The sequence below is a fragment of the Hippichthys cyanospilos genome, chromosome 15, assembly GCF_059441005.1.
Source record: "Hippichthys cyanospilos isolate Australia breed blue-spotted pipefish chromosome 15, RoL_Hcya_1.0, whole genome shotgun sequence".
Classification (NCBI taxonomy): domain Eukaryota; kingdom Metazoa; phylum Chordata; class Actinopteri; order Syngnathiformes; family Syngnathidae; genus Hippichthys; species Hippichthys cyanospilos.
In genome coordinates this window covers 14,347,418-14,369,927 of record NC_142383.1, presented here as the reverse complement: position 1 = coordinate 14,369,927, position 22,510 = coordinate 14,347,418, and the positions used below count along the sequence as shown (strand labels likewise).

The following is a 22,510-nucleotide window of genomic DNA, read 5'->3' as shown; positions in this document are numbered from 1 at the left end:
GCATCACAGGCTAGGTAACATATTACTAAATTATTCAAAAAATAGCAATCAAAACATAAGCTGTATTGAGGCCAAAAACAGACCTAGGTCATTTCCAGGAGTCCTTTGACTCTTGTGGCATTATGTGACAAATGATGGAACTTCCTTTTATTTATTTTTAAATATCATAAAAGAATCAATGGGGAAAAACCACGAGGGAGCTGAAATTTCTATCAGATGACCAAAACGTTCTAAATGCAACGATTCTGACATTTCTATTCGATTGCAGTTGAATGTGCGAGATTTTGTGTACAAAAAATATTATCCAAATTTTGGACCATTTAAATCCATTATAATTGCAGTTTTTGAGATGCATTTTAATAGGATTTATGATATTGATTTTCCTGCGATTTTTGCAACATTCCGTTGAGCGGTGGTCAAAACTATGTCAGCAAACTGAAAAATCTTTCTTGACTTGAGACCTGTTAAATGTTTTCATCACTTCATCACAAGCTACATAGACAGACCATACTATTTTTCATTTTTTTTGTGGGTGTTAATAAATTTAACCTACATATGTATGGGTCAAACTGAAGCCACTGAACAATTTGAGTAGTTGAAGGAAAAAAAATATCCATGAATTACTTATTATTACGCCTTTAAAAGCATTTACAAATTTAGGGGAAAAAATTGCAGTGTGTATGGTTTGCAAAGTGTGTGCGCAAGGGTTAAATTGTGTCCTATTGATCATTACAGTAAATAAATACATAGTAAGCGTGTTCACCGCCGACATGAAAGGAAGCGGAACCGACGCCGACGTCTTCCTCAACATCTTTGGAGAGCATGGCGACACAGGTGAGTAAAACGTTCCCTCGCCTCCCTCGCGTTGACGTTGGCTCGCTCGGCATTTTTTACGACTTGCTGAAGGCGAGCGGCGGCTGGACAGCGACAAGGACAACTTTGAACGCGGTTCCGAGGACAAGTTCACCATCGAAGCTCCCAATCTGGGAAGGCTGAAGAAGATCACCGTCGGCCACAATAACAGAGGTTCATCCGCAGGATGGTTCCTCGATAAGGCACGCGCTATCGCTATTCTCCTCTAATCTCAAGAATGACAAAAAATAAAATAAAAAACATGGAAACAACGCATTCAGTCTTGCTGGTCACGGATCAGCGAGTTGCTCTTTATTTCATGTGTCTGTTCAGGTTCTGATTGATGACATCGGAAATAAGGAAGTGTACGAGTTCCCTGTCAATCGATGGTTCGCTATGGATGAAGATGATGGAAAAATACAAAGAGACGTGCTGGTTGGCTCACTGCAACCCATGGGTGAGCGTATTACTTGGTCTCACACTGTAAAATAAAAAAAAAATAAAAATAAAAAAAATAACCCTCTCTATATTGCGAACGGCAATATAGATTATTTTTAAAAAAAATTTTAAGAGCAATTTCAGTGCGTTATTGTTAGTGTAAACGTGTGTTAGTGTGATGAGGAGATTTATATGAATATATGAATATATGCATTAATATGAATAAACACATAAAATCAATATGAAAATGCATGATGAATGAACAAAATAGCCTTTATTATAATTACACCCGCACAACTACAGGGCAACATTTTTGACTTAACAAGCTTAAACCGTAACATAAAAACAAATACCATCACAGGAACAAAAAACAAATAAAAACAAGTATATTAAATGAAAAAGCAAAAATTGAAAAAGAAAAACATCACTTAAAAAAACCCAAACTAAAACCGGTATAACTACAAAATCAAAAAACACATTAAAGCAACAAACACAAAAGCATATACAAAATGAAAAAAATAAATAAAATGAAAAATAAAAACACATAAAAAACAAAAGAAAAATGGATGATAAACAGAAAATAAAATAAAATATTTTAACAAATATATATAAATAACAAAAACAAAAAAAATGAAAAACGAGAAACAATTAAAAAACAAAGGGAAAATGTAAAAGAAAAATTGAAAATTTAAAAATGTATAATTAAATAACAAAAAATAATAGTACGCCTTAATAATAGTAAATAAAAACAACAAAAAGGCCCATAAATAAAATAAAATAATAACAGAAACACACACAAAAAAAATCAAACAAAAAAATAAACCAAAAAACAATCAGAAAATATCTCCAGTCTGGGGATTTTACTGACTGCGTCATTTTGTTCACGTGACCCCATCAATAAAAAGACTGTAACCGTACATACACAAAACCTAAATAGATTTTGATCCCCCGCCAGGGATCGTGTACAACGTCCAAGTGATGACAGGGGATGTGCGGGGCGCGGGCACCAACTCCAAAATCCACATGGTCATGCACGGCTCCAAGGGTTTAAAAAACAGCGGCAAAATCTTCCTGGAGGGCGGCGCCTTCGAGCGAGGCCTCATCGACATCTTCAACGTGGAGATCTGCGAGCTGATCAGCCCCCTGAGCAGAGTCACCATCGGGCACGACAACGGGGCGGTGGGCGCCGGCTGGTATTGCGAGAAGGTACCGTCCTGCCGAAACGCCCTCGCTCGCCTCGCCACGCCGGCCCGACGACCTTCCTCCACCAGGTGGTGGTCTACTGTCCTTTCACGGGAGTGGAGCAGACCTTCCCGTGCGGGATGTGGCTGGACGAGGACGAAGGGGACGGACTCATCGAGAGGGAGCTCTACGAGATGGTTTCCCTCCGGCAGAGGAAGCAGAAGAGTGAGCGCCGCCGGGCCCTGGACACGCCCACTGACTAGATTCGGAATTGATTTCCTTATCGGTTTCCGCTACAGAGTACCCTTGGTCCTTATGGATCTGGACCTCGGACGTAAAGGGCGCCGGTACCGACGCGCAAGTATTTCTGCAGATCTACGGCCAAAACGGCAAATCGGATGAGATCAAACTGGAGAACAACTCGGACAGTTTTGAACAGGGCCGCCTTGATAAATTCATGGTAATCCCGGGATTATCCAGCCCACTGAATCATTGAAAAATGAAATTACTTGAGGGCTTTTTTTTGGGGGGGCGGGGGTCCATCTAGATTGAAATGCCCGACATCGGACGACTCCGAAAGCTGCGCATCTGGCATGAGAAGAGGCACCCGTTTGCTGGCTGGCACTTGGGAAGGGTGAGGCCTTTTGTGGAGAAATTCAAGACCAGATTTGGTCCGGCACATATATCACATATACACATATATCGGTGTATTATCGTTTTTATCGTGGGCCACATTGTATGGTAGTTATAGTTTCTGTCAGAGGGCTGGAATGATCGTAGAGTCAAATAACTAACCCGTCATTTCTCCCGGCCTGTGACTTTTTGCAGATTAGTTTGCTGAAGACCCTAACGATGGAGAAATACAAGTTCGAATGCGGCCGCTGGCTTGACGTCAACGAAGACGATAACGAAATTGTGCGAGAGCTGCCGGCCAACGGAGTCCTCTGTGGGGAGCCGCTACCTTGTACGAAACGAGCTAATACTCCAAAAAGACGGGTTCTGTACGTCGCAGTTCACAGCGGGGGTGTCCAAATGTTTTCGTTTATGGGTCGCAAACAGAAAAATGGAAGGAGGCACTTTAACCGAAGCGGTTTGGGTTCATTTTTTTAATTTTAAAGATTTAAACTGAATATTTGTTTTGCATTTCTGTCAATGTCGTGAAAAAACAATGACATTTCGACATTGGGTTTTCTCCAGATTGTTCCTCTAGTAACAAGAAAAGAAACAAAAAAAAATGCAAGAAAACTTAAAATTTCACAAAGTGGTCCCCATTCTACTGGCCCACCCACATATGCTGCAGGCCACTGAAAAATAGGACCACAAGTGGCCCCCGGGCCATATTTTGGACACCCCCATGTGAGACGAAGGACCTAAATAAGTACTATAAAAAATTCTCTTAAAACCCTTGTGGCATTATGTTACAAATTATGGAAATTCCTTAGATTTTTAATTATCATAAAATAATCAATGGGAAAAAAACACTAGGGAGCTGAAATTTCTAGCAAATGATTAAAACATAAATTTTCAAAATGCAATGATTTTGACATTTCTATGTGATTGCACGACACGCGAGATTTTGTGTACAAAAATAATCATTGTCCAAATTTTGGACCATACACAACCACTATGATTACAATTTTTGAGATGCATTTTAGTAGGATTTATTACATTGATTTTCCTGTGATTTTTCCAACATTCTGTTGAGCGGCGGTCAAACAAAGTCAGCAAACTGAAAATTCTTTGTTGACTTGTGTTTCACCTCAAGACAGTAGGTGGCGGTAGAGAGCAGCTAAATGTTATAGTCACTTCACAGGCTACAAAGACAATTTTTCGATTTTTTTGTGGGTGTTAATAAATTGAGCCTACATTTGTATCTATTGAGCTGATGCCACTGAAGAATTTGAGTGGTTGAATGGAAAAACAAAATCATAAACGCTTTAATTATTATGTCTTTAAAAGCATTTACAACACTAGGGGAAAAAATGCAACGTGTATAGTTTGCAAAGTGTGTGCAGAAAACGCATCAGAGGAGGTATGCAAAAGTAGTACATTTGACAACTTTTTTCAATGGTTAATCACAAAAACATTTCCCAAACCCAAACAGTAAGTCTCCATTGAGGAAAATAACGCTTGAACGCTATTTTCGGTACTAATATCGTCTTAATGATTCACTGCTTTCTTTTTAAAAAAAATCATCAAGCTGTCGTTTTGTGTGACTTACTTAGTGATGAAGTATCGGATCACCATCTGCACGGGCAACGTCGGGGGCGGCGGCACCGACGCCAGCGTCTTCCTCAACGTCATCGGCGACCTGGGCGACACCGGGGAGAGACTTATGATCATGAGCAAAAACAACGTCAACAAATTCGAAAAGGGCAATGTGAGCAACAAACGTGACCAAAAAAAAGTTTTGCTTTATAATACTTTATGTTGTAATTTTCTCCAGCACGATGAGTTTCTCATCGAAGCCGTGTCTTTGGGGCGCGTCCGCCGGGTGCGAGTCGGACACGACGGGCGCGGCGGAGGCTGCGGTTGGTTCCTGGATAAGGTCATGGTGAGAGAGGAAGGCCAGCCAGAGTCGTTGGCCGTCGAGTTTCCATGTTACAGGCAAGGTGGCCTTTTTTTTTTTATTTGTGACTTTTGAGGGTAACGACGCTTCCTTTTTTCACACTTTTACTTTTTTTTTTTTACTTTTTTACCATTCATTTTAACCCCCTGAGTTTTTTCCCTACCTATACAGATAGTACTTGTGGTGGTAGTAAGTAGTAAATACTGATTTAGTGGTGCTAACCAGGAAATATTTCAAATTTATGCCCTAAATTTGAATTGCAATGGGAGAATTTAGCATACAGTATGCTAATCATAAAGCCTGACAAGCTAACTGTTGGGATGCTGCTAACTAAAAAAAAAAAAAAAGCTTCATTTTCAACAATGTGGGTTTGAAATTTTGTTTATAATGCACAAAATGGTTAAATTTAACTTGCCCAGCATCCCTAAACCACGGACCATGGAATCGCCAATTTAAAGCATGTACCTTTTTTATGCAAGGGACAACAAATGTGGTGAAAATAATCTATAAAAATGTTTTTGCTGCTTTTAGCGTGTCATATAACTGAAATGACAAACATATTGCAACACCACAAACGATACTTCTAATAATCACTAGGCCGCTCCCACAAACCAGGCTCCTGCTGTAATACCAAGACTGACCTGTAGAAGGCCTGCAGAGTGCCACAGAGTGCCAAACAATCAGAAAATTAAAAGACAAGAGTTGTAGTAGAAAAACAGAAAAATATAGGTTAACATCATGCGTGCAAATTTTTGCTTGTCATTTTATTTTTTTAATTAATTTGTGAATCATTTCTGCCTGGCAACAGCACCAGCCTCAGAAAGCTTCCTGATTGGCTATAATTTGAACACAATCACAGAAAGCCTCCGTAGAATTTGCCATCGTACCTCCCGAAGAAGTTATCATTAACATTTAATCTTAAAATACATGTTCTAAAAAGGTATTAGTTCCACGTCATTTCTTGTCATTCTCTTCTCCTCTTAACGCATCCAAGCCCTTGACCTGCAGCGTTTCCAAACAAAAGATCCAAAAGGCCCGATAAGTGTGGTAAATTGGGCCTGCGCGAGTCAGACGGCTCTCCAGTTGCACGCCATTAAGTTGTTAGGCGGCTGATGGATGGGTTTCGCCTTACAAATGGGGACTAAATGCACAGCGGTCAGACAGCTGTCTCTTTCAGTAATCGGAGCCCGGCCGCCGGGCCGCAGTGCCGTGTTACATCTGGAAAGTGTCCCGTCTGCTTTCCGTTATCGGGATTGATCGCATCCTCGTTTTAGAGATACGTTTTTATGAGTGATTTCCCCTCGGGCCAACCGCGGTTCAATGAATGTCTTCAATCAGGTGGCTGGACCGCAATGAGGATGACGGTCAGATCGTCCGAGAGTTGGTCCCGGCCGGAGATGGCCTTCGTCTTTTTAGTGAGTACGCCGCATTTGCGGGTCATTATTGACGACAAAGAAAAAAATGGAAAACTTTGTTCGTCAAAGCTAATACAAAACATTTACATTTGCGAGGCATCGACTACTTTGCCTGATGGGGAGGAGCTAAAATTAGCCTGGGTTGTTAGCGGGAAGCTTTACGAGCACATTTTATTTCAAAAGATTATTGAGAGACAAGCTTTGCGTGATGGGGAGGAGCTAAATTTAGCCGGGGTTATTAGCGGGAAGCTTTATGAGCACATTTTTTTCTTTAGATCATTGAGACACGAGCTTTGCATGATGGGAAGGAGCTACGTTTAGCCTGGATTGTTAGCGAGAAGCTTTAACTTCATTTTTTTTCAGATCATCAAGATTTTCTTGTCTGAGGTGCTAGGTTTAGCCTGGGTTGTTAGAGGGAAGCATTACGAGCGCATTTTCTTAATCAGATCATCAAGAGACAAGCTTTGCATGGTGAGGAGCTAAGTTTAGCCTGGATTGTTAGCGGGAAGCTTTAACAGTTCATTTTTTTTCATATCATCAAGTTTTTCTTGTCTGAGGAGCTAAGTTTAGCCTGGGTTGTTAGAGGGAAGCATTACAAGCGCATTTTCTTAATCAGATCATCAAGAGACAAGCTTTGCATGATGAGGAGCTAAGTTTAGCCTGGATTGTTAGCGGGAAGCTTTAACAGTTCATTTTTTTCAGATCATCAAGTTTTTCTTGTCTAAGGAGTTAGGTTTAGCCTGGGTTGTTAGAGGGAAGCATTACGAGTGCATTTTCTTAATCAGATCATCAAGAGACAAGCTTTGCATGATGAGGAGCTAGGTTTAGCCTGGATTGTTACTGGGAAGCTCTATTAGCGCAATCCTTATCAGATCATCAAGAGACAACTTTGCATGATGGGCAGAAGCTAAGTTTAGCTTGGGCCGTTAGCAGGAAGCTTTACGAGTGCATTTTTTTCCATCAAACCATCAAAAAATATGTAAGCTTCACATGATGGGAATGAGCTAAGTTTAGCCTGGGTTGTTAGCAGAAAGGTAATGTTGTTTATTTTTAAGAATATTAATACAAAACAAGAGTTGTCTATTTAGGATTTAACCAGCAGAAGCAAATATAAGTATTTTTAGAGGGCAATTATGAATATTTTTTGAGGGCATCAATTCCGTACACTTCCCTCTAGATGTCAGCTACCACATCGCAATCAAGACGGGCAGCGTGAACGGCGCCAGCTCCGATTCCCGGGTGTTCGTCAAACTGTACGGCGAACGGGGCGACACCGGCAAGATAACCCTGGCGGTTTCCGATAACGACCTGAGGAACTACTTCGAGACGGGTCGCACCGATATCTTTACCATAGAAACCTCCGACATTGGGAAGGTACGCTCAGAAAAGTCCATGCATTATCACATTATAATCTGTGGTTCAAATTTTGTTTTCATTTTTGTTAACTTTAATGACATCTAATTTGTGTTGAACCGTAGCTAACTCGTTAGCACATTTTTTGGTGCAATTAAGTACGTCTCACGACCAGTGACATGACTTTTTTTCCCCTTTTTTTTCCACCCAGAAATTTCTACGCAGTTACATTAGTTAAAACACGGCATTCTGATTAATATTGCGTCATAATATATGAAATGAATAGGAAAAACTATTTAATTATTTTTGATCCCCAGTGATTTTGCCATTTTATGTCGACGTAAAATGACATCAGGGAACGACCAATCACGACTTCTCTTGGAAAGATCACGTGACAAAACTCAGCAAATAAAAAATATGCACACAAAAACTCAATGAAATTTACAACAAAACAAATGCACAAAAAACACACAGAGGTTAAAATAGCTTCAAACAAAAAATATAAAAACGACAAACATAGCAATAATATAATAAGCCATCAATAAATGAGCCCTTAGCATCAGTGATGTCATTTTTAGTCAACAGGAAGTGACAAAATGACAAAAATGGGTGAATTTTATACTAATCACAAATCTACTTGTGAGGCTACAAATTTATTGATTTGAGAAAATTTCGGGGTTCGCTTCCCCTTTAAATGATACATTTTTAGTCAACAGGAAGTGACAAAACGACTAAAATGGGTGAATTTTATACTAATCACAATTCTACTTGTGAGGCTACAAATAATGTATTGTTTTGAGAAAATATTGGGGTTCATTTCCCCTTTAAATGATACATTTTGTTCTCTTTTATTACACCTATATTACTAAAACTATTTAAAAAAAAACAATGACAGCTGACGCTGTAAAACCTATAAAAACAAAAACGAATGACAAAAATCCCAAAGTTTTCTAACCTCGGTCCGAATCGTCATCGCATCTTGGCAGATCAACCGACTCCTCATCGGCCACACCAACGAAGGCCTGCGAGCCGGCTGGTTTCTGGACAGCGTTCAGATCTCGGTGCCGGTCCAGGGCAAGCAGTACATGTTCCCCAGCCACCGCTGGCTCTGCAAGGACGAAGCTGACGGCAAAGTGGAGGTGGAGATCTATCCCAGCGAGATCCTGGACATGGAGAAACGTAAACCATCAAAACATGACTTAACCCCTAACAATTTTCCACACCCTTTACGGCGCCGCTGCCCCTTTTTCGTTCTTTTTGACGTCGCTAAGCTTCAGAATCTCCACCGCGGCCTCTTTATTTATGGCAACGCCACCTTTCCGCCACGACAGTGATCAACTACGAAGTGAGCGTGGTCACGGGGGACGTACGCACAGGCGGGACCAACGCTAACGTCTTCTGTCAGATTTACGGCGACGAGGGGAAAACCGAAGTTCTTCCCCTGAAGAGCCGCTCCAACAATTTCGAACGCGGCACCACCGAGATTTTTAAGGTGACCATTGAAGTTTAACGGTGGGAAGTGGTTGACGTTACAGTTATTTATAATGCTATAGCGAGTAAACATGGGACAAATACTCAAAAAAAAATATGCTAATGCAATCTGAGAACTGTTACAAAGCGCTGCTTTGATCAATCTAAGAAATTTGTTGTCAAAAAAATAACAAATAAATATTTTTCCACAAAAAATAAGCAATGTAAAGTGATAAACCTGTTCTAAAAAAATGTAAATATTTGCCCACAGAAAAATATTAAAAATAAAGCATCCTGTTTTGAGATTTCAGTAGAGATTTGTTCACAAAAATACATCATTTACTTAATTATTAATAAATATTTGTTCCCTCAAAAATAATCAATATAAAGTATCAGACCTGTTCTCAAAAAGATATAATTGTAAATAATATTTGTCCACAGAAAAATATTACATATTAAGTGTCCTCTTTTGAGATTACTACAGGGATGTGTTCACAAAAATAAATCTTCCATACAGCTTCCATTTTGTGATTATGATCGCATGTCTTCATTTTTGGCGTTTTTTGCAGATGTTAGTTTGTTTTCCTCATTGTCTGGATGTTGGTAGGCCACTAGATTTCTGACTGGTCATGTGACATTTTGCAAGCTGAGCGATAATTGATTATTACCTGATTATTACCCATATTAAGCAAAATGCCTTCCGCTTCACCAGATAGAAGCTCAAGACGTGGGCAAGATCTACAAGCTGCGAATCTACCACGACGGTAAGGGCATCGGAGACGGCTGGTTCCTGGAGTCGGTGGACATCAAGCGCCTGACCACCGCCATGGTGCGGGTGGAGGTGAAGCGGGAGGATGCCAAGAAGGAGAAGAAGAAAGACAAGAAGAAGAAGAAGAAAGAGGAAGAGGAGGAGGTGGAGATGGTGGAGGAACTGCAGGAAGTGGTGGAGACCTTCAGCTTTTCTTGCAACCGCTGGCTGGCCAGGGACGAGGAGGACGGCGAAATCGTGGTGGAGCTCCTCACGGACGACAACGAAGAGCTCGAGGGTAAACCAGCGGACGCAAAACCGCGAGAACCTGAAATGACAAAATTAAAGGCCTCGGTTTTCCCCCCGGCAGTTAACTCTTACGACGTGCACGTGTTCACGGGGCATCTATGGGGGGCGGGGACGGACGCCAAAGTTTACGTCAACGTCTACGGCGAAACCGGTGACACTGGAGAGCGTCGCTTGAGGAAGTCCAACCATCTTAATAAATTCGAGAAAGGCCAGGTAAGATCATCTCTCATTACGTATGAGTCATTCCAGGGTTGGACATTTTATGTCCCGCCCAGCAAATTTGAAATAAACAGTAAACAAAAAAATTACAATTAAAAAATGTACAGTGTAAAATCACCTGCATCAATAGAATTTTTCACCATAAATGCAGACAATTGTTACCGTAATTTAGCGACCATTTTGACGACCCAGTTGCCGGTATTTTACTGTAAAAACAGCCATTTTTTTTTCCATTGTACCGCAAATTGAGGAACTATAAACCACAACTATTTTCTCATGATTTGAGCCCTGCAGCTTATAGTCCAGTGCAGCTTATCTGTGATTTTTTTTTTTTTTTTTTACAAGCCACCAGAACCATCTGTTCAAGCTGAAATATAGTGTTGAAAACATAAAAACTTATGAATGTTGATTAAGATCTAGTACTGTTTAAGTTTAATTAATTGATTTATTTTGGACTATAAACCGCTACTTTTTTCTCATGCTTTGAACCCTGCGGCTTATGGTCGAGTGCAGGTTACCTGCAATTTTTTTAAGTAGCTGCCAGAGGGTAATTTTCCAGTAAACAATCGAGAAAGAAAACGTTTTCTCAAAGCAGTGAAATGACAGTAGTGACATTGAAATGTCCTCACAAAGGAGGACGTGTTCAGCATCACGGCGGTGGATCTGGGCACGCTGAAGAAGCTGAGGATCCGACACGACAACAGCCAGGCGGGGGCGGGCTGGTTCCTGGACAGGGTGGAGATAGTCGACAACAAGGACGACGCCACGTGAGTCGTTTGTAAATCGATTATAAGCAGTCCCAGACTCGTGAGTTTGGATTTTATGTCAATTCCACTTTCAAGAGACTGAAATAAATACATTTAAAAATGGTTTGAATAAACATTAATACTTAAACTAACGTTTAATACTTAAAGTAACGTTCATCTAATAATATAAAAAGAAAAAAGAACAACTCTTACAATATTTTTTTCTGGGAATGTTATGCTGTTACTGAATTTACAACATGAAAACTAGTAGTTTTGTGAAATACACTGTAGTATTGCGAATAAATAAAACTTTTAACATTTTTGATAAAATTTATTATTCATTTTAATGAACAGTTTAATTAGTTTACTGTATTATCCAAATAAATAAATTAACAAATAAGAAATAATAATAAATAATAAACAAATTTTAATTTTTTCAAAAAGACAATTTCAACATTTTTCTGAAACACTAACTTAATATTAGAAATATAAATAAATGATACATTTACTCATTCTTTTTTTTCCCTCCTATTTTGGTAACCTTTTGTAGGAATGTTACCATTATTTTTTTAAGCTTATATTACAAGAATAACATGCAAACATGCATAAATACTGCATAAATAATTCAATACTTTTTCTTCAAACATAAAACTCACTTGATTGAAATACTGTATATAATGACAGTATTTAGTCATGACATCACATGGAAAATAACGAAATATTGTTAAAACATAGCTTAGGATACTGGATGAAGGGATGGTACACTCTATTTTGAAAATTATGATTACAATAATAAAATACATTGATGCATAAATCATTATAAAATTCATATTATATCGTCAAATTTAAAAATAACATTTTCATTAAAAACAGGACTGATATATTATTGAATACCGGTAATCTATATATGTAAAACAAAGAGAGTCTGGATTTATGGATGGCATATAATAATACATTTTTAGATATAACATGGCTTCTAAAGTAGTGAGCTTCTTTCATCTGCACATAAAATGTAGTGCAGCACCTCTATGTGGCAAAAAATGGTACTTACCCATTCAACAGACTTGGGAAAGCATTTTTGGGCTCCATGTTTGAGTCTTCGACGGCTGTTATAAATTCCTGAAAAGAAAGATTTATAGTATAGTGAAATAATGATGCAAACAGGAATATGGAATACGTGAAAAAACTCAATATAGTGTGATAACTAAGCGGTCGTGCCATGTTGAAATTTGACATAATGTGACCATCTGGGTGAAATTTCAGCTCCCGAGTGTCTTCCTTCAACGCTTTCCCTATGAAATGCCTTTGATGTAAATATCAAAGGACTGAACAAAATATCGCACAGTGGTTTAACGTATGATCTTATGGAAAGAACCTGTCAGATGCACGCCGCCGTTCTGCAGGTACTTTTTCCCGTGCAAGCGATGGCTGGCGGTGGACGAGGACGACGGGCAGCTGGCCAGGGAGCTGGTCCCCGTGGACGAGGCCTTCATGAAGAAAGGCGACGATGAGGACGACGACGGCGACTCTGAGGCCACGCTGGGCCTGGAACAGAAAGGTGAGGACATCATTAACCCATTCAATGCCAAAGACGTATTTATACGTTTTTCAATCCTAGGTATGAATTATCAATTTTAGTACTTTTTTAAATAGCATTGTGAGCCATGCCAAAATGTATTTTTAGTATATGCTGCGGGCCTCAGAACCGTCAATACCGGGCCAAAATCGGCCCCCGGGCCGTGGTTTGGATACCACTAAGACTCTCATAAAATATGTAAAATTATGTCTTTGGGATCAAATTAGGTTATTTGAAACAGAGGAATATATGAGATACTAAACAGTACCCATTACGACAGCCATGTCCACAACATACACGGTGAGGATAAAAACCGGGGAGAAGAAATACGCCGGGACAGACGCCAATGTTTTTATGACCCTGTATGGTACCAAGGACGACACAGGTGAGACCCTCTCACGTAGTAACGACAAAATGAAGCCTCGTGAGACACTTTTGATATTTTATACTCCTCTAGATGGCACTTATGAGGCAATGTAAATTCAAAACATTTCACAAGTCGTTATTTTTAAACCAAGAGTGCCGTCTAGAGTAGTAAAAAAAAATTCACAAGTGGTTCATGAGGCTTCGTTTCCCGCATCACTAGCCTTACAGCAGAATGTGTACAGTGGTGCCTTAAAATGCAAGATTTTGCTCTTCCTCCCAACGCCAGGAATCATTAACTTGAAGGCCTCCAAGACGCACAAGAACAAGTTTGAGCGGGGCATGACGGACGAGTTCACCGTGGAGGCGGTGGACATCGGCCCGCTCAAGAAGTTACGCATCGGGCACGATAATAACGGTAGTACGCGTGTCCTCGGAAAGTATTGGGAAATACATTTGAGAGTATGTTTGCATGTATGAAAATATGCGGAATTTTGTCCAAATCTTTTGATTTCACATCAAAGGGAAAGTAATGACAGAAGACCGCAGGGAGCTGAAATTTCACCCAGATGGTGACAACATGTCAGAGTTCAATATAGCAGGACCACTTAGTTATGACGCCACCAGGAGATTGCTATCTCCTAAAATACTGCGAGAATGATATGAAAGAAAATGACCCAAAAATGGTGCAATAAAAAAACGTACAGCTGTCACTTTTTGTAGGTGTGAATAGCAGGATTTAAGCGGATGACAATTATTTTCAAGAAAAACTAGACAGTGCGAACAATTTGGGGTTTTGTTCCTCGTTTCAAATTTAGAGTCTCAAACTAGTATGCTGCCACCTAGTGGTCAACTGTGAAAATACACATTAAAAAAAAAACCAAGAATTTGACCAAAATAGAGTTATGAACCAAAAAAAAGAGTGACATGTGGATGGATGGCTAGCTAGGTAGCTAGAAAGACAGCTAGCGAGCTAAATGAACGAATGGGTAGAACATATTGCAAATAAAACCATTTCTTTGAATTCTGCTTTAAGGCTCCTGAGGTGTGAGGTATGACTAACACGCTTTTTCATACCGCGGGCTACTGAAACTTGATTTTATTGGTCACGGTTCTTCAGGGGGCGGCTCGGCGGGCTGGTTTCTCGACTGGGTGGAAATCGACGCTCCTTCACTAGGGCAGAAACTTCGCTTCCCGTGCGGCCGCTGGTTGGACAAAGGCGAAGACGACGGCGCAATCTCCAGGGATCTTTTTCCTAATCCTCTCCAAACGGAACTTTACACACCATGTAAGACAGCATCTGCTAAACATCTTCATTTTCTTCCCAACACATTTGACCGCCTTTTTTTCCCTTGTCTTTCTAGTTGTTCCTTACGAGATCAAAATCTTCACGAGTGACGTTTTTGTAGCCGGTACGGACGCGGACGTTTTTCTGGTCCTGTATGGAAGAGATGCCGTGTGTACGCTGCAGAAGCGCCTCTGTGTCAATAAGAGGGAACGCTTGATGTACTTCGAGAGAGGAGCTGAAGACATGTTCATTGTCGAGGTATATAATATACATAAATACCAAATATACGTACATACACATAGACTGTATATAGTTTTTATGAGTGACTTGTGTTGAAAAAGTTCATGTTTATGCTGCCATGTTGCTTTTCTTACTCGTCGGCTGAAGCTAGAGGATGTCGGGGAGGTCATTGAGAAGATCCGCATCGGTCACGACAACCGCGGCGTCAATCCGGGCTGGCACCTGGACCGGGTGGAGATCCGACGTCTGCTCAAGAAGGGAAAGGTTCAGCACAGATTCTGTGCCTTAATATATCAAAAATTCAAGTTATATTTAGATTATTAATACCTCTAAATTATGAATATAAAAATAATTACAGTATGTAATAAAAATTTCAAAAATTGTATTCATTTTTATAAAATAGAAGTATATTTTTAAAAAAAAATGAGGGTGTATGAAAATACCTGCAATATAGTAGTCAGCCTCCATCATAGTCAATAGCCCTAAACAAAAGCAGTATAATCAATAAAAAGCGGAACAAAAACAATAAACCAAAACTGATTCTAATTCTAATTCCTAATTCCGAAAATGACGAACGACAGCTGAAAATTGACAGTCATTAGCCGAATAGCATTTTTACCTATTCAGAAAATATTTTTAACCCAACAATATCAAGAAACCAGTAATTTAATTCTATATACGTTGAATGAAGTGCGTGGATTTTTTTAATTGAAACTGACTAAGTAAAAATGTATTTTGGTAATTCGACAAAGTTACTCACCACATTTGTGTCGTAGGGTTCAGAGACGGCAATCTTTCCGTGCGAGCGCTGGCTCGCCAAATCGGAGGATGATGGCGAGACGGTGAGGGAGCTGGTTCCCTCTGACATCATCACGGAGAAGCTGTCGCGGGACGGCAGCTTGAAGATCACCGAGGTGGAAGTGGAAGACGCCCTGGAGAGTACGGCAAACAAACTACGACGCTGATATTGATCACATTTCCTCTTTTGGAAACCACGATCTTCTGATTTGTGTTTGGTCCTCCATTCATAATCCAGCGCACACATACAAAGTGTCGGTGATGACGGGGGACATGTACGGGGCGGGCACCGACGCCAACGTTTTTCTCACCGTCTACGGCGACTTGGGTGACACCGGCGAGAGGAAGCTCAGCAAGTCCGAGAACAACAGCAACAAATTTGAGCGAGGATCCGTAAGAAAACAATGAAGAATCCGAACAATTAACAGCAATGTTTTAAATATTGGAAATAAGTACTTGGGATTGGATGATTGGACCGTAAAAACATATAAATACGTCTTTGGGATTGAATGCGTTAAATGAAGCCGTTTCAGTGAGAATTCTCATTCCCGCAGGTGGACAAGTTCACCATAGAAGCTGTAGACCTGGGGAAGGTGTTCAAGATCAAAATCCGCCATGATAACAGTATGATGAATGCCGACTGGTACCTGGACCAGGTGGAGATTTTGGACGAGGACACGGAGGAGGTCTTCCTTTTCTTGTGCGAACGATGGCTGTCAAGGAAGAGGGAGGACCGTCGCATCCAGAGAGTTTTCTACATAAAGGTGACCAAAATCCCTAGACTGCTAGCTAGCTGTTTTTGCAAACCCCACAAAGGAAAGCCAAAATTGAGATTTTGAATCCTAAACCCCAGAGATATGAGACTTTGATGTTCTTTCACCGAAATATGACATGGCGATCAGATATTCGGGGTTACATTGGGGTTTTAGGAGGATTGGAGGTATTAGGTTGTCTGAACCCAAATTTACCATCAGTAAACTAGCGTTTCAGTTTCAAACCCCACATTCCTGGATGATATTGCTAGTTTAGGCCTCTTTGGTACAAAGGATTAGATCAGTCAAGTTGAACCAGTTGAGACCGTAAGGAAGAATAAGAACAATTTGGTGAGAGGCAAGACCTTCTTCCGCATTGAGCAGAATAAGGCTCCACAGCTTAGCAAGAGTTTGAGATAAAGCATTTTTCTCTTAATTACTGTTAGCATAGCAAGCATTAAAAATATAAGAATTAAAGGTTACAAAGAAACCGTTACATTACAGTATGATTATACCGTCTTTGGCTGTCTTGTTATTGTGTGGTTCTTTCAGGGCTACGAGGGTGTTCGAGAGAGCCTGGATTCCAAGAAGTCAACCCTGAAGAGTGTGGATAACAATATGAACAAAAAAAGCAAAAAGAAGGAAGAGGAGGAGGAGCAACTCCCAGGTATGGATTATCAAAGTTCCAATTTTCGCAAATTAATTTTAAGCGGGATTTTACTGGCCAGTCATACCGTATCACATCACGCTGTGCACCGGGCTGGAGCGAGACGCCGGAACAACCAGCAGGGCCTATGTGATAATTATCGGGGCCAATAACAGCCGTACGGATCGGTTGTGGCTGGACCCGCCGGACGGGAGGAGGGGCCTCCAGGCTGGTTCTCTGGAGAGCTTCGAATGCCAAGGTGCGGACGTGAGGGAGATCAAAAAGGTTGAGGTGAGCTCCAACTAACAAACCGCAACCCAAAGCCCTTACGCTAAGTGACCGCACCCCACTTGCTGCAGCTCGGCCATGATGGTGCCACTCCCGAGAGCTGCTGGCTGGTGGATGAGCTCTCCGTTGCCGTGCCAACAAAAGGGGTCAAATATATCTTCGCTTGCGCATGCTGGCTGGCCAAAGATCGCGGTGACGGCCTGACTGCCAGGGTGTTCAATGTTCTGGATGCAGATGCCGTTTCCATCTCCCAGAAAGTGCGTGACAAGCTTTGACGTCCACAAAGTCTTGGAAACACATCCAGCTTCTAATTTAATAGCTCAAATTTGGTCCTCTCACAGGTCATTTACGAGGTGACCGTGGTCACAGGTGATGTACAAAACGCAGGAACAGACACCAAGGTCTTCATGACTGTCTTCGGTGCCAACGGCAGCACTGAGGAAATGTTGCTGCAGAAGAACGAAGACAGGTGAGACCTGATTTTTGACAAGTCCCTACTTCTACTCATGTACAAAGTGTGAGTATTAGTGCCACCTCTGAAATGGAATTTCTAAAATGATTCTCAGGTTTGAGCGCGGTCAGGAGGACACTTTTAACATGGAGATCGATGACATCGCCCCACTCAGGAAGATGAGGTTGCGCGTTGACGGCTCTGGCAGCAGACCGGATTGGTTCCTTGATATGGTTGGTCCCCCTTGCAGAAGACTTCAAAACAGAACATTTCAAGACTTGATCTTCGTTGATAGCCTGAGGTTCTTAGTGATCAGACGATGACTTGACCAGGTGACCATGCGGAACCTGACCACAGAGGAGGTGTCCGTGTTCACCTATGAGGAGTGGCTGTCTCGGACACGTGGACCCAGAAGGACCATGATTTGCGAGATGGCTGCCGTTGTGGATGATGAAACAATGGTGGAGCTCACCACCTACGTGATTCAGGTCAAGACTGGCGACGTCGCAGGTGCGTCTTCATAGATTGATGTCAGTGGAAAGTGGTGGTGTTATGGGTCATGGATTCCAGGGTGTTTGGTCCGTTGGGACATGGTCGGTGAATTTGACAAATTGGAGCCTGATAATTTCGCATGATTTGCAAACTTTAGTGAGTAAATAAAAGTTGTATATAAGATATCGACCGTCTGAGCTCCATAGGTGTTGGATTTTTGGATTCCTCTCTGGCTATAGGTACAATACAGGTACGTCCCACCATGACAGAACACTGAAACTTGAGCAACACTTGAAGGGACTGTTGACCTTTTGAGTCTTGATGACTATACCTCATAGGGATAAGATTTGTCACTGGGATTGAGGGTATCCTCAAACCTCTGGACTTCTGAGACAAGGGCAATCCACCCCAACTTAGTTCCTAAAAAAAGGCCCAGATAATTGGGGGCAGAAATGGCATGACAGTAAAATCTATGCCCTTAACAGAAACATTAGAGCACAGGTGTCGAACTCCGGGCCTCGAAGGCCGATATCCTACATGTTTTCGAACCTTTTCCCTCAAAAACACCTGATTCAAATGATTGGGATCATTTTGAAGCTCCTGCAGAGCTTGCTAATGAGCTAATCATTTGAATCAGGTGTGTTGGGGAAAGAAAACCGGAAAACATGCAGGATGCCGGCCCTCGAGGACTGGAGTTCGACACCTATGCATTAGAGAAATCTTATTTCAAAGGACAACCACAAACAGGTAAAACTGGTAGTACCATCTAAGGTTCTACTTTTGTACCTTAGATTCTTAACTCGGCATCTCGGGAACCATTATTATTGTTGATGCTGTCCGGTTAATCACAGCTCTCCCAAGATCTCAATCAAACAAGACCTCAACCATGGTTAGGTCTTTCTCTATTTCCTCCAGTACCGAAACAAAGAATTTTTACTTGCTTTCTTCCTATCACAGCTGCTAATCAATACAACAACATAGTGAGAAGTCTGACCTCAAAGCGCAAGCTAGCGATTTGACCTCGGGTAGCCTCGGCGAGACGAGACGCGTTCCTGCCTCGGTAATGAGCGAGGCTGGTGAAGCATCACACAGGCGGTGCACAGCATCGGATAATGGCCTCCTCTGGGATCTTTATCACAGACCCCTCTGCATCGATAATGCTGGAGGCCGAGCTGCATGCGTAAGATCACTTAGAGCAAGATGGGATTCAGACAGGACTCTCGCATTTGACTCTCCATTCTTCTACTTAAAAGTCTCATTTAAACTGCAGATGACCCTTGTTCTCTCGTTCATTATTAATGCGATGAATAATACATGACGAAGGATTTAAAAGTGTCACGGATACTTGTTCTGCGATCACCTTCCTCCCCTTCTCACTCCGGATGGCAGTCAGTTAATAGGTGTGTGTGAATGCATGTTTGACCTGGTGGTGTCTGGGAACCAGACCTGAGATTCGTCGTCTGTTCCCCCTTCAGGGGCCGGCACCGACGCCAACGTTTGGGTTATAATTTTTGGCGAAAACGGTGACACGGGGACCCTGGCGTTGAAAGAGTGCAACAGATCCAACAAGTTTGAGCGCAAGCAGATGGACACCTTCCGGTTTTCGGAAATCCTGAGCCTGGGAGACCTCTCCAAAGTGCGAGTGTGGCACGATAACACAGGTTAGCCGACCAGGAATTAAAAAAAAAGGGACGACCGGGTTCCTTGGTGATGGCTCCTTACCGGGGTTTCCTGATCCCATCCAATGCAGGTCTCGCACCGGGGTGGCAATTGGACTACATCGACGTGAAGGACGAGCTTATGGACAAGACCTTCCGCTTCCCGTGTGACCGCTGGCTCGCCAAAAATGACGGTGACGGACAGATCATGAGGGAGCTGGCGTGCGCCAACAACGAATACCTGGACCTTGACGAGAAAACCAGTAAACGAGAAAATGTCCTTTTTTTTCCCAATGAAACACTTAATACAACTTCACTTTCGCATCTTCTCCCAAAGAGTATGACATTTGCGTCACTACTGGAGACACGGCAGAGGGTGAAACCAAAGAGAACGCTTGGATTGTGTTGGAAGGAAGGAAGGGCCGATCCAAGGAGTTCTTATTGGAGAATTCATCAAAGAAAAAACGTTTTTTGCGGTAGGTACTTTAGTAAGACTCCATCATGACCGCACGTCTGAACTTGAAGTTCATGACAAGACAAAGGAAGCGTTTATGTCTGAAGACTCTAAATTTGATGTTTGAACACATTGCACACCAAGTTAGTAACATTTCAACCAGCGTCTGATTGTGAAAATGATAAAGGACAGAATGAACGCATACCTGGTCTGCGTTCTGTTTTTTTAGGGGAAACGTCGACAGGTTCGAGTTTACGTCGAAGAACCTGGGCGACATTGTCAGCATCTGCATGGGTCACATATCCAAGGACGGCAAAAAAGTCAAGACGGAGCTTCACTGGCATGTAGAGGAGGTGGTGGTCACTGAAAGAGAGCTGGGTAACAAGTAAGGTTCACGTCTGTGACACGATTATTAAATCTATCAAATTTGAGAGCCGTTTTGCTCTGAGTTGGTAAATAAACTTTGATAAATAAAGATCAATGTTACAAGGAAAAACAGGATCCCTAAGCTTTAAAAATCTTCAGTTTATGAGAGATTGCTCCTCTTTTGATTGTGAATGCAGAAATGGGAGTCAGTTTGTGATCTAAGGATCCCAAAATCTTGCAAAACCCCAAAACCCTTCAGCTGAACTTGCTTGACTACTTGATTTTGGGGCCCCTGTATTGTTTTTGTTTGTACTTGGGGGAAAGTTTGGGCACCTTTGATTTAGATCTTCAACAGGTACATCTTCCACTGCGACGCCTTGGTCCCGCTGTCGGCAAAGAGAGACGACTTCTTGACTTTCGAGTGCTCCAAGGCCATCGAGAGCTTCGCCAGCAAGGCTCGCAGCCTGGTACCCGTCAAGTACGAGATCATCGTCATCACCGGTGACGAAAAAGGAGCGGGTACGGACGCCAACGTCTCCATCACAGTCTTCGGTTCCAACGGCGACTCGGGTCGGAGGCGACTCCGGCAGAAGTTCCGCAACCTCTTCGAACGGGAGCAGACGGATCGCTTCCTGTTGGAGATGCTGGATATGGGCGAGTTGAAGAAGGTGCGAGTGGAGCACGACAACTCGGGTCTGCATCCCGGTTGGTTGCTGGACCGGGTGGAGATCACCAACACGGCCAATGGCGTCACCACCATTTTCCTGTGCGGCAAGTGGCTGGACACCAAGCGGGCAGACGGACAAATCGCCAGAGTCCTCTACCCGAAGTAATAATTCACACTGATTGGACAGAATATTCTGATGGGCTAAGTATGGCGCCGTTCTTTGATTCAGCCAGCCAAGTATCCAAAGACAGCGCAGACTCGGTCAGATTATTTCCCTTCTGTAAAGAACTTTGTTAAAGACGTGTTTACATTGGGAAATGTGACAAAAATTTACAAGCATTTTTTTGTTTGTTTTGGTCAGGAAACAAAAAAATCAATGTGCCATTTTTTTTTTTTAAACGAGTTGTCTGCTTTGCAAGATTGTCAACTTTTGCATAAGCAATTAAAAAACTGCAAAATCCAAGCCTTTGTTGAGTACTGTAACAAAAGGAGAATGTCAAATTGCAAGAATAACATAAAAACTGTACAAGAATAGAGTAATTTTACAAAATGTATAATTTTTTACTTTTTTAAAGCAATTTTTCTGCTTTAGACTAACCTGTAACCTATATAAACGCTCTAAAAAGTGGTTAAAAGTTGTTTTATAATGTTTTTTTTGTTGAAGTTAAAAAGGATCTACAATTTTTATCGATATTATTATTTGTAGTCCGTTCGGAGGGGATGTTTTCTATTGGGGGGGACTAAGCTCAAAGATCAATAAGGTAGGAATAGTTTATCAAGACAAAAACGCCAAATAATACAATTCTTGTGATTTTTTAACACGCTTATTTAAATATTCCATCACATGCAGTTGTGCTCATGAATCACAATGTTCTCTTGATATTCCATCTCATTTACTTTACTCTATTAATGTTGCTTTAAATTAACCTAAGCAAAATTATTTTCAAATAAATGCCAATCATTTTAGGAATAGTTTATCAAGACAAAAAGTCGAACAAGGAAATTCTTGTGACTTTTACCTTATTTATCTCACTTATCTATCACATAGAGGTATGTTGACTTATGAGCACAGTTGTATATTTAATTTACAAAAAAATCAAATAAACTGTACAATTAATTAAAAATATATATATTTATGAAACTACACTTACTGTATTATTAACACATGCC

The 22,510-nt window shown here is 41.4% G+C and overlaps 1 protein-coding gene across 1 annotated transcript in view; it reads left to right on the top strand.

The window, feature by feature from the left end:
* The window catches only part of loxhd1a (lipoxygenase homology PLAT domains 1a), a 28,798-nt gene extending 7,090 nt beyond the window's left edge, over positions 1–21,708 (top strand). The window contains exons 6-42 of the mRNA XM_088435438.1: positions 736–834; positions 907–1,055; positions 1,186–1,309; positions 2,246–2,496; positions 2,562–2,697; positions 2,772–2,932; positions 3,020–3,106; positions 3,301–3,436; positions 4,698–4,852; positions 4,919–5,079; positions 6,380–6,456; positions 7,634–7,830; positions 8,796–8,988; positions 9,141–9,301; positions 9,992–10,325; positions 10,398–10,549; positions 11,189–11,322; positions 12,705–12,859; positions 13,158–13,262; positions 13,530–13,658; positions 14,361–14,528; positions 14,605–14,786; positions 14,916–15,032; positions 15,545–15,707; positions 15,805–15,959; positions 16,121–16,330; positions 16,871–16,985; positions 17,047–17,255; positions 17,324–17,509; positions 17,594–17,721; positions 17,819–17,936; positions 18,036–18,213; positions 19,671–19,856; positions 19,946–20,116; positions 20,191–20,329; positions 20,537–20,692; positions 21,029–21,708. Of these exons, the coding sequence (XP_088291564.1) occupies positions 736–834; positions 907–1,055; positions 1,186–1,309; positions 2,246–2,496; positions 2,562–2,697; positions 2,772–2,932; positions 3,020–3,106; positions 3,301–3,436; positions 4,698–4,852; positions 4,919–5,079; positions 6,380–6,456; positions 7,634–7,830; positions 8,796–8,988; positions 9,141–9,301; positions 9,992–10,325; positions 10,398–10,549; positions 11,189–11,322; positions 12,705–12,859; positions 13,158–13,262; positions 13,530–13,658; positions 14,361–14,528; positions 14,605–14,786; positions 14,916–15,032; positions 15,545–15,707; positions 15,805–15,959; positions 16,121–16,330; positions 16,871–16,985; positions 17,047–17,255; positions 17,324–17,509; positions 17,594–17,721; positions 17,819–17,936; positions 18,036–18,213; positions 19,671–19,856; positions 19,946–20,116; positions 20,191–20,329; positions 20,537–20,692; positions 21,029–21,506 (6,155 nt within the window). The 3' untranslated portion in view covers positions 21,507–21,708. The remainder of the gene's footprint in view (positions 1–735; positions 835–906; positions 1,056–1,185; positions 1,310–2,245; positions 2,497–2,561; positions 2,698–2,771; positions 2,933–3,019; positions 3,107–3,300; positions 3,437–4,697; positions 4,853–4,918; positions 5,080–6,379; positions 6,457–7,633; positions 7,831–8,795; positions 8,989–9,140; positions 9,302–9,991; positions 10,326–10,397; positions 10,550–11,188; positions 11,323–12,704; positions 12,860–13,157; positions 13,263–13,529; positions 13,659–14,360; positions 14,529–14,604; positions 14,787–14,915; positions 15,033–15,544; positions 15,708–15,804; positions 15,960–16,120; positions 16,331–16,870; positions 16,986–17,046; positions 17,256–17,323; positions 17,510–17,593; positions 17,722–17,818; positions 17,937–18,035; positions 18,214–19,670; positions 19,857–19,945; positions 20,117–20,190; positions 20,330–20,536; positions 20,693–21,028) is intronic.
* Positions 21,709–22,510: the final 802 nt, after the last annotated feature.